This window comes from Branchiostoma lanceolatum, chromosome 3 (assembly GCF_035083965.1).
Source record: "Branchiostoma lanceolatum isolate klBraLanc5 chromosome 3, klBraLanc5.hap2, whole genome shotgun sequence".
Taxonomy (NCBI): domain Eukaryota; kingdom Metazoa; phylum Chordata; class Leptocardii; order Amphioxiformes; family Branchiostomatidae; genus Branchiostoma; species Branchiostoma lanceolatum.
Window position 1 is genome coordinate 24,985,930 of NC_089724.1, and position 12,072 is coordinate 24,998,001.

Here is a 12,072-nt window from a genome sequence, read left to right on the forward strand (position 1 = left end):
ACATAGTGCCCCTCCATATCAAAGTATATACAGGCAACAAGCAACAATAATTTTCAACTGTCCACAACTGTGTTTTTTTCTTCTGCCGAGAAGCTCTTGTAAGAATTGTTTGGTTAGATAGAAATCTTCCATTGAAGAGAACACATCTCTAGTCAAGATTACGAAAGTTACGTCATACTAGTACTGTGAAAGTTGCATTTCTTTGGCTGTAAAGGCATGGAATATATAATCTAGTATGTCTCTCATACAAATATTTTAAGTGTGCTGAAAGAAAGATCATGCCTGTCTCTCTATATATAAAGCATATCTTAAGCTAAATACGGTACCCTCTTTGGAGTTAATAGTGCCCTTGTACCATAGTGAATTGGAGAAGTTTGTCTGGGAACAAATTGTGGCATCTACATACATGAACCTACAATTCTTGGCCGGCATTTTCAAACCTTCTGCTTGGAGATTACTTGTAACTTTGTCAGGGACTAACCCCTCATAACTTCATTACGTCTAATCTTAAGCTGCTTTAATAAGGACTTAGTCACCTTAAACTGCATTAGGGGTTAAGTTCTAATCTTAAAGTACATCAAGGATTAACACTAAGTCTTCATCTCAAACTGCACTGGGGATTAAATTGATGGGGCCCCTCTTTCACACCTTCACACCTATATAAATTACAACTAAGATATCATTACAATTTACCATTGTGTAACCAAAACCAACATTTGCGAAATTATTCTATATCTCTCTGTATGCATGTCACAAGTCACAAGTATTAAAGGCAAAATAATAAACTATGCGTATAAAAGATGTTTTAGACAAGTCAAAACAATGAAAGATATCTACACTTTATTTTCTTCCACAAAATATAAGCCTGCAGCACTGAGTGCCATCATACATAACTTTCCATGTCCCTTGCTACATCAGTAAAATTTTCATTTCAAAATAAAATCTTTGCAAGACTAATTCCTACATTGAAGGCACATGTTGGTAGCATTTATTAGAATCACACTAACTAAAAAAAAACTATATTACGATTATCTTCCACTGGATTAGATACGGAGTCTACTTCTGGGCGTTCTTATAGTGATGCTGAAGAGGAGTGATGAATGTCACTCAAAACATACAATTTTACAAGTACAAATTTCCATATCTTATCTAGTTGAATGTTTCAATACCAGTAAGGAACTATTCTTATCTTGATCATCATCATCATCATCATCACATGATTAACGAGTAAATTCTAAGAAATAAATGATAGATTAGAAAGTGTCTATAATTTAATTGCATTAAATAGAATATTTTCATATCTATAAATGTCATGTAAATCATTGATAATAGATTCTACAATTGCTTTGCAACCTCATTCATATAAAGCCATCACATATACTAATCTCAAAACTGATCTCTATTATACAGACATTGTGTAATACATGCATATTACAGTATGAATTACAAAATGGGGAAAAAAATCTCTCTAAATGTGTTGGACACTTTTAGTATCCTTAAATTACTTTCTTTCCCAAATTATTCATTTTATGTTGGAAGCAAATAAAGAGACCCAACTTCTCAATTCGATGAATTAGATGTAGGCATGGCTGACATAATTGGTCATTTTAAATACTTTGATTTAGAAGTTAAAAAAGGGTCAATGTAATCATACTATTCAATACATCATAATTCATAAGTACTAAACTTTAAATTAAACAGCAGATGGGTTTAAGTCCGTTATAGATTAACTATTAGATCAACAAACAATAATTCTTTGTGGTGAGAAAAGAAACAATTATAGGACGGAGAACAAAAGGGAAGACAGCGGACTTCAATATAATATAAATAAAATGGGCAAAAATGATCAGTTAACGGACCATTTGATGTTGCCAATCACAACTAATTTAAGCAAATCATCTGTAAAAATAGACCATAATGTCAATAGCTCTGTCATTTCCATCATTACAAGAAGGAACTCTAAGTACACTAAAGGCACATCCTGCCTTTATATAATAATAATACCTTTACTTTTCAACTGCTGACAAAGACAGATTTCATGTCATAACATACTTGATTTATTAAAAATATGGTGCATAATAGCATGTTAACAACAAGGCACTGGCAAGTACTGGAGCAGTGCAACAGAGGGCATTCTAAAGGTCAAGAAGCATAACAAAAATATCTAAAACCAAATTTAGAGATTCTGAAATTAGTGAAATAAGTGAAAATGACTCTTTTTGAGCTCAGGGAAATAAACAGCTACATTGTGTGAGATTTTACCCCCCCCCCCCCCCGGCCGAAATATAATATGGAAAATCAGAATGCCTAATAGCATTCAATCCATGTTAGTTTGTGAAGTTTTGGCCAAATAGAGGGAATGTAGGAAGCAAGCAGCAATTCATTAGGATATTAGGTATCTTACGGATCAGTGCTACTTGAAACAAGAGCTGGCAATAATCATAGCTATGGTAGCATCACTGAAGAAATGGCTCTGCCCCAGAGGCATCGCCAAAAATATTTCACACAAAGGTTGGGTAAAAGCACCCAGTAAACATCTCCAGTGGGCATTAGAATCCAGTTGGGCAGCCCTGTTCCAACATGATCTGGTTGACGAGTGATCTTGCCAGCACGATGCCCAGAAGCTACGGGGGACAAATTGTACAGGGCATGACTACTTGAGTGCCTGTAAAGCAACACTCCAACACTTCCTGGACTATTAGTCACTTCTTTTGCTTGTATTGCAGTATCAAAATTTGTAGTCATCAAAACATATACATGTAGTTACCACTATTCTTACGGTAAGTGAAAGGCACATTTGGGTTTATAGGTGGGCATACCACAAGGACTCCACATGACTTTGACAGACAACAGCACTCCTGCCTTTTAACAATGGTGCAAAAATACAAACAGTAGGGGTTGGTAATGGACAGAAAAATCAGGTCCAGGTCCACTCCAGGTCCAGAGGATCAAGTCAGGTACTGAGTAGCACTATTATGTAATATCATATTTTGGAGAGCACGACATGAATACAGACACTTTGACTAAAAAAGTTGAATAAAAACTCAGTTAAGTGTCTGTATTTGTGTCTCTACCCATACTTGCCTCGCTGTTTCTGGATATAATTAGTTGGCCTTTTAAGCTAATGTCTTGGGAAGAGAGTAACAATGGTTAGCTAAATCTTCTCGGTTCTTGCTTGACATTGTTATTTTTTGGGACTGGTAAGTCCCAACAAATTTGACTGCCTCTGTTCAAATTCTAATCAGTCCTAATCAATCAATTTTTAAGGACCACACCAGCAAGAAGTACCAGTTTTGTATCTGGGTACCATGTACTGGTACGCACCCCAAATAAACAGTCTTTTTTCATACATTGTACACACTATACTCTTTCCTACATGTAAAAGAGCTTATAAAATTTATAGTTAAACATTGTATTAATTAATTTATGCAAGATGTAGATCCTCAAGCATAAAAAATAAGGTTACTAAACCATCAAAATGCATGGCTTGACATTTGCAGCCTATGAATTCTCATGTCAAATATATAATGTTTTACAACATAGACTTTCATTCACAACACTGACAGTGTATCCCTTTGTATTCTCAAAGTGTGAAATGTTTTATCAGATTTAGTAGCTGTGCAAGCACTAAAAATGCTGTTAAACTCTCCCTATCATCAAAATCTACAAGGGCATTTATATTAATATAATAATCATGCATAATGAAGATTTAATCCTTGACTACCATGACAGTTAGAGTGACCATGACTCATCAGTAACAAGAGTGTTGATTGGCCAGCACCCGTTCATCCTAAGTCCTTACAACTGGGCCTCCTGATTGGCCAGTTCCGTTTCATCCTCTATCTGGTTGATGAAGACCCTGGCCAGAAGGATGCCGACCAGCTGCGAGGTACAGAGGAGCTAGGGTTAGTCCACTAGTACTACAGGTAGGCTGGTTGTTAACTTGGCAGCTTGTACAGCATGCAATGGTTGAAACCTTCGGCCACTTCAATTTTATTTGTTGGTTCTTTTCCTTTTTTTAAAAATTGAACTAGAATATCAACATGAAAACAGAGTCTGAAGGGAAATTCTGCACTTTGGTACACACAGTTTCAAGGTGATAGACAAAGTTTTTTCTCCCTGCCTTGTGTTTTCATCTTAAAAACCTACTGAATTTTGCCAATAAAATATCCGAGAACAAAAAACAAACAAATTGGTGTGGCTCCAATAACAGGTTGCACAGATGTATGAACAATTAGCATCTAGTTTTCTTAGTATGATACATAAGCTGCTAATATCTTTAAAAATTCTACTGCTAGCTATTAAGTAAGCAGTAGGAATGGTACAGTTAAGTTACAGGCACCATGTCTCAGGAAAAGAGAGCACATGGGAATTACCAGGTAAAAATAACATGTGTTAAGTTTAGGTAGTGTAATACATACTTTTTGACACAACCAGTGGAAGATCAGCTTTTTTGTTGACTAAAAAACTGGTCAATCAACCAACCTGTGGAATAGCCAGGCCCATAGCGATCCCTCCTAACAGGAACAGGTTCTCCCTTGCCCAGTCTGCAACTGCAAAAATACAGCTGCGGATGTAGATCCTGTCGACGGCTTCAGTTGGCTACGAGGGACAACCAACATGTCAGACGATTACACATGTGTGAACAGGTAGCTCCTGTTTTCAATGCTAAAAGCTGTACGTGTTTAGAAAATACATGTGTCTAGCTATGGTTTTACAAAACCATTGAGAAGGGTCCATACTAATCACCTCCATGGAGCTAGCTCTAGGCGATTAGTACAGCCCTGTGGCAGATTTTTTTCTACCTCCATGGAGCTAGCTCTAGGCATTATGAATGCATATATATGGTTATCGTCACCTTCAAGAAAAATACATATGCACGGTTCACGTCACCTTCAAGAAAAAAATTAACTAAGAAAATTAAGTGTCATAGAGCTGGCTCTACCCACAATGAATGCAGATTCATGGTTCACGTCACCCTCAAGAAAATGTGTATACCTTTTAGCTCCGTAGAGCTGGCTCCATGGAGCTATTAGTGCAGAAACTATTGAAACCATTGGACTCACCGTTGTATCTGGGGCAAAGTCATAGCCACACATTGTGTTGATCACGACCTGAAAAGATATGATTTGGGCAAGTTTAGATCATTACTTACACGAATTTCAGTTACAAAGGCTATCATATATTTTTAGGGAAAATTCTTCAGTTTCTAAAGATGATTTAACAATTCCTGCATAAACATCATCATTATGAAACTTCAATCCTTATTGACCCATCATCATCTTTGGCAACATGTAAATCAAGTGTTCATGATGATATAGTAACCATCAATCAATCCAGCTATTTTAATTCAAAGATTCTGAAGTGGAATGACTGAGATGATACTGTGAATCTTTAAGTATTCGCCATGATTTATGTTCGTGGTTTTTGCAGTGAAATCACTGTACCATTCACACTGCTGAAACCACTGCAAATAATACATTCTGTCTTGCATTCCATCACTACACTTGTTTCAACTGCACACTTAAAATGTAACTGCTACTGCCTCCTTCCCTTCTTCCACAAATTGAAATAAATTTACTATAGGCTGGGAAAAGCAGAGACAGTAAATTTCGAATTCATTTATTTTTGAGGGTACTTTGTTTAACGAGGGAAGGGAGGTTTTTGCTGTGTTGTAAGTTCACGGTTGCGAATGGTACAGTAATAAAACATTGGATATGCAAATTGGTGGTGTCATAAATTCATGGTGGAGATTTCACCACAAAAAAAATCAGAAAAAAAATCAGAAAATAAAACCACAGCAACCATTTCAAGATGTACAGTACAATGTTAAAGGCCTGACCTCCTCCCCTTCAGGTCTGCAGCAGGAGTAGGGCACCCCGCACCTCTCACGACTCAGGTTCCCATCAGAACAGTTGAAGTACCGGTTGTGCTGGTGCCAGTCCTTAAAACCATTCTCTCCTCCACAACACTGGAACTGGACACGGCAAGGAAGAATTATCAATGGGTTCTACCAGTACTAGCAGAGGACATGAAACTTGTTTTCTGTCACAAGACTAGAGTCGAATCTGTACTAGGCACCACCTCTAGATCTGCAGAAACCCGGTGTCACACTGAAGGAAAATAGCTAGCCCAACAAGTCTGCGTGCTCTAAAGGACATCTTCGGCAGCAACAGGGCCAGTGACCTCTCCATCACTGCACAATACTTATAGAGAACGGCCAAGGTCACCTAGTCCCATCCAAGCTTGCTGGGTAGTTTTTCAGGTGAAAAATATGCTCAAATCTCAAGTTTGCAATTTTGAGGTTTGGAGACCTTCTCGTGATCAATAAATTTGGATGAATGTCATTAAAAGTGTGATGCCACTTTTTGGTGGTTTGTTGGATAATTTTCCCCACTGACCCAAGCACTAAGACTGATCACCTGTCTACTGTGCCTATTATCTTCCACTCCCTTGTATAACTGTAGGTTTCCTTTCCTCGGTACACTAGTTACGAGAACTTCATAAGAGATAGGGGAGCTCTGATGTCATAGGATTTTCACTGTTGACTTGCAATGAGTTGATGAATCACTTTCAAAAGAGGAAAATAAGATGCCTGTAAGTTGTAGTTAAAAAATACAAGTGTTAACCACAAAACACCCAGTGACAGCTCAATGGAAAAAATTGACGACTGTAGAATTCATCATTATTGTGGATGGTAATGATGAGCAAAACATGGCATCAACGGATAGAAACCTAGGGAAGAAAAGTGACTAAGAGTCTGTGACTTACAGGCATTGCTTTTACAATAGATGTCCTTTGACAGAGCAAGCAGGAGAGAGAATAGAAGATACAGAGTATAAGAAAGTGAAGCACGGAGTCAAATGAGACAGGCCAGTGGTTGACAATTTTGAAGTTCTCCTCACACCAACAATTTTTTTTCACCTTCCAATGTTTTGGTTGTGCTTATCATAAACTTCCTCTGGGCAATACTGACTTGTTCTACTTTGCACTGCAGCTAGGAGGAGCTGCAGTAGGAATTTGAAGAATGCAGTCACAAACATGACTAAGCTTGTATCCCCCCTCATCATGGTTAATGACTAGAGTATATCTTTATTATTGCAGAGGAAGGTAGTAAAAGGGCTACCAAAATGTTGGAAGGTTTTTCACCTTTGGTCGAGTGAGAACAGCTTTTTTAACTGTTGATTTGATCAAACTATTCATGGGCGAAGAAGCCTTTTTAACAGTGTTGATTATGAAGAGAAGATGTAAAATGTGCACAAAAATTACATGTATAACATCAGATAGCAATACAGAAAGTTGACCCCATTTACATCATAAAAGGGTAGTGCCTAGGGTTAGGCAACAGAGAACTGGATTGGCATGACACATTAGAAACATTAGAAAGAACAGAAAACCGGGAAGGGTGGAGAAAACGGTTGTCAGATCTTCTGTGCGATGCCCCAACTGTTAAATAGTTAGACAAGGGATAGATAGGAACAAGTTGAGATCCTATACCAACCTCCTTTTGTGTCCAGTCGATAAGGTTCTGAAGGTCAATGTCATCCCGGTACTTCTCAATGGCTGTCTCCACAAGGTTTCCTATCTGTCCTTCTACCTATAGTATAATCAATGGAACAAGAGGACAACGTCATCTTCAGTGTAGACAAAAACAACCCAGAAAATCTGTCAGTTCAGATATTTTTTCTGCAAAATACCAATTTGAAACCCATGTACGTAAACGCTTTGAATTTTTAACATCAATAATCAAAGGAACAAGAGGACAATGTCATCTTCAGTGTAGACAAAAACAACTCAGAAAATCTCTGTCAGGTCAGATATTTGTTCTGGAAAGTACCGAACACAGATACCAGTAAACACTGCTTTAAATTCTTAACATCAATATGGCCAGTAGTACATATAATGTTATAAGTATTTAAAATGTACGAATATAATGCAGCCTGCCTGCTCACTAGTTATGTTTCTAATACCATTAACGTTAATGTTACTGCTTTTAACTTTATGTATAGAAATGTACGGACAATTAGAAATGTACGAACAAATGTTCTAATACAGCGAGCTCAGTAGTAATATTTCTAATACCATCAGAATGTACAATGTCAGTGAGCCTTATAAGTTTTGTGATCAGAAAAGTTGTTGGTTAACAGCCTTCTCCCTTTGGAATTTGTTCCTGACACTGAAGTCAGTTTTGCAATCAATATTAGATTACAGTCCTGGTGCCAGTACCTTATCAGAGAAGACAAAGCCCAGAATAGCTCCCACCAACTGTAGTACAAACAGGATCAGCAAAACATAGCAGTACTGTAGGGGAAAACAACAATACATCACGTCGGGTATTCACTACTGAAAGTCAACAGAGAAGGTCTACTTGAAGTAAACATGTATTGCAAGATCGTGCATTTCGAAGGATGAACTGAGAGATACAGACTTTGCAGAATTTCGCCATATGAATCGTTTAACCAATATTTCCCAATACATGTATAACTAGAGTTCCACGACCTCATACCTTCGCCAAATGATTTTAACCATTGTGACTGACGTATTAGGAGTGTTTCTCATCAATTATAAATCATACCAGTTGATTGTCTTAAAATATGACATGTCCAAAGTATGAGCTTAACAAAGTATGAGCTTAACAAAGAAGGTGATGCTAATATTGATCATCAATTATGCAAATGAGGCCCTTATCAGCATAATTTGATTCAACGATGTTCACATTCACATAAATTCCCGATGCCACAAAAAAAGTATTAAATGCATGAAATTTCCGTCATTTACCAGTATGGAATTATAGTAGTTTCTCATTTCAGTATGCAAATTAGGCCCACATTTGCATATTTTCTATCTTCAACATTCCTCTCTTCCTCAGTTACAATTTGAATAGTCATATCATGGCACAAAGCAGATTTTTAAAGTTGCCTCATTAATTATGCAAATTAGACTCTGATTTGCATAATTATCGGCCAATCATTCTAAGCATCACACAAGCTATCGACATACCAAAAATCATGACCATCCATCAAGGCCATCTTGAGTTGTAGTATTTTCTCATTAATTATGCAAATGAGGTCTTCATTTACATAGTTCATATCAATTAATATTTCTCTCTTCCTCACTTACATATGTCACATGTTTCAGAGTCCTATCATGGAATTTGGCGGATGTATAAACTTTCCTCATTAATTATGCAAATTAGATACTGATTTGCATAAAAAGTATGTAACCATGTTCATCATCACTTAAGCTATCTACTTACCAAAAATCATTGCCATCCATCAAGCCCTTCTTGAGTTATTCCCTTTCAAAGTCAGATGCAAAACCTGCTCCTGCAGTTCCAAAAAAAGCCGCTAGGGGGCCCAAACCCATACCACTTACTCTCTGTCCAAAGAGCTATCTACCACTCAAAAATCAGTTCCATAGCATGTCCAGAACACGAGATATCAAAACAGGAAGTTCCGCTGCAGTACTATAACAAGCGGGAACGGGTTTTTTTCGCGTGAAGAATGTTCGCGTACGCGTTGAAAATTTTCGCGTGGAAAATTTGAAATGGAGAATTTATTTATAGGTTCAAAATATCAAAGTAATTTTATCATCAAAATTTTTCTCCCTTGGGAATAGACTTGAGTCCCTTGGGAATCAACTTGTTTTTTTTGTATTTTTTAAATTTCAAAAATCCTTTGAAATTGTTTGGGTGTGAAATCTTAGACTTGTAAACCTTCAATTCCCTTCTGATCAACTAATTAGCGTATTTTAACAAGCAAATGATCAAAATTACAGGCAAACTTTTTACCTGCATGGGTGTGGTGTGGTTTGGTGTGTGCTATTCCCAAGGGACTCAAGTCTATTCCCAAGGGAGAAAAATTTTGATGATAAAATTACTTTGATATTTTGAACCTATAGATAAATTCTCCATTTCAAATTTTCCACGCGAAAATTTTCCACGCGAACGCGAAAATTCTTAACGCGAACAAAACCCCAACCCTAACAAGCCGCTAGGGGACCCAAAATCTAATCATTTCCTAGTCTCATCAAGACCTACCCACCTACCAAATATCAAGACAATCCATCCAAGCCTTCTCGAGTTATGCTGTACATTACATACACACATACATACAAACGCTACCCTCTGCATAACCTTCTCGGCGAAGGTAATCAACATGCAACAGCATCTATATGTACTAACTACAGTTTGTCACTGAATGTCACTCACTGATTAATATATAATGACATATGATGCAATGCAAGTTACATGTAGAAAGTAACAATAAAGAGATGTGGTCGACCAAAAATCAAAAGTTTCCAAACTTTGTGTGTAGTAGGTTTGGTGAGCACAACTGTATGACAACAATGTCTTATTGGTTGGACTTAGAGAAACACAAACAAGTGACTCACAGTTTTCAGGAGACAGATGTTCTCCCTCAGCGCTCCCACACAGCCGAAGAATCCAAGGATCCAGGCCAGGGATCCCACCACGATCAGCACTATGGCTGGATCTGCCAGCAGATCCACCACAGCGTTCACCTGTCCCTTCTCCACACGTGCGTAGATCCCGATCCCCAGTAAGGCACCTGCTATGAGCTGGGGAGGACACATTTATAGGCATGCATTAAGTCAGAGACCTAAATTCCAACTCTGTAAGTGTAAGTGTAAAAAGTAAGATTCTAGATACATACTAGTAAAGATTTTTGTATAAACCGAACATAACTGATATTATAGTTATTATATTGATCTTATATACGATAATAAAAGTTGTTACATTTATGTTCAACAACAATGATTTATAGTATTATTCAATTAACATAACTCGAGTCGGGTGTAAATGTGTACCTAGCTTTGGGCTAGGAACGTCCCTCGAGTAGAACGCTAAATGAAGGTTCCGTGTTTGAGGAGAGTTACACCACAGGCACGTAAAAGAACCCAGAACACTTATTGAAAAGAGTAGGGGTCCATCCTGGTGTGAGCGGATCAAACAAATCTGTCCGGATATGCAGCTTGTACTCTTCAGTACAAACATGGTGCGTTACGCCATGGGGCTGTTAAGCAGGTATGCAATACAAACATACAAACAAAATGTATGCATTTGCACCAAATTCTGTTGTTAAAGGGAAGGGGAGAGGGGATGTGAAACTTTGACCCTGTAACGTTCGTACTAGGATTCACAAAATGGGATCTTTGGTTAAACCTCCTCAGTAATAATAATAATATCCTGGTAGGTTGATGAAGGTTAGACATCCAGGTAGTAAGATACGCCAAAAATGGTTACTCAAACAACTGGATAAAATTTTCAAAATCTTATCCAGTTGCTGGAGTAACTATTTTTGGAATATCCTGATAGATCTAACAACTTTTAACACAAATTATGACATAATGTATTGTCGTTAATAAGCCTTCACTGTAAGGTATAAGGCTCCCTAAAGCTTCTTAGATATGATACCAGTCCTTGAATGTTTTGTCAGTTGCTTTCATAGATGATTCGTGATCAGTTAACATAATTAAGGCTTCCCACAAAATTATACTCTTGTGTGGGGAGGGGGGCGGTGCATAAACTGTCGACTTCAGACTTTCTAAGTCTATCAAAAAACTCAATTCATAACGCTTGGGCGAAGGCTTGGCTGGCTGCGTATAAGATTTATTCGGTTCATTATAGAACACTGATAGACGGACAAACTTAAACTTTACGTACCCAGAAGAAAAAGGTGAAGACGAAGAGAGAATACTTGACGATCGGGCTGATGGCTGTGACGCGTTTCTGTCGGCGATGACGCAGCGGTTGCCGCTGCTGTCCCTCCCTCCTACTCCCTAGCTCCATGCTCGACACTACCTCCGACAAACCATCCTATTTTTACGGTGGAAAGAGTCCAAGAAGCACACACGCACGATGACTCTTCTTTAACGGCACGCACCGATGTTTACTCCCCCCGCCCAGTGATCACTTCCTCTTTTTCCTGACAGGATGGGTTTCTATATCCGGGTCAAAGGTCGTTAGCCACCTGTTCAGTTCATGGATCCGGTGTTGTCAAGAATTTTGGCGACATCTTAGGGGCAAAGCCATTGTATGGCAATGGGCCCAGT

General features: G+C 38.0%; 1 protein-coding gene across 2 annotated transcripts; it reads right to left on the reverse strand.

Moving 5' to 3' along the window:
- Positions 1–823: 823 nt before the first annotated feature.
- On the reverse strand, positions 824–11,940 carry LOC136431185 (tetraspanin-33-like). Of its 2 annotated transcripts, none has more exons than XM_066422474.1 (8): positions 11,684–11,940; positions 10,393–10,578; positions 8,227–8,301; positions 7,502–7,597; positions 5,843–5,977; positions 5,067–5,114; positions 4,486–4,602; positions 824–2,624 (listed from the first exon to the last, which is right to left on the reverse strand). In XM_066422474.1, exons 1-8 carry the CDS (start codon positions 11,807–11,809, stop codon positions 2,550–2,552), a joined length of 858 nt encoding a protein of 285 aa, XP_066278571.1. In that variant the 5' UTR covers positions 11,810–11,940; the 3' UTR covers positions 824–2,549. The 2 variants fall into 2 exon arrangements, with proteins under 2 accessions (XP_066278571.1, XP_066278570.1); XM_066422473.1 differs by having other exon boundaries at positions 824–3,882.
- Between the last annotated feature and the right edge of the window lie 132 nt (positions 11,941–12,072).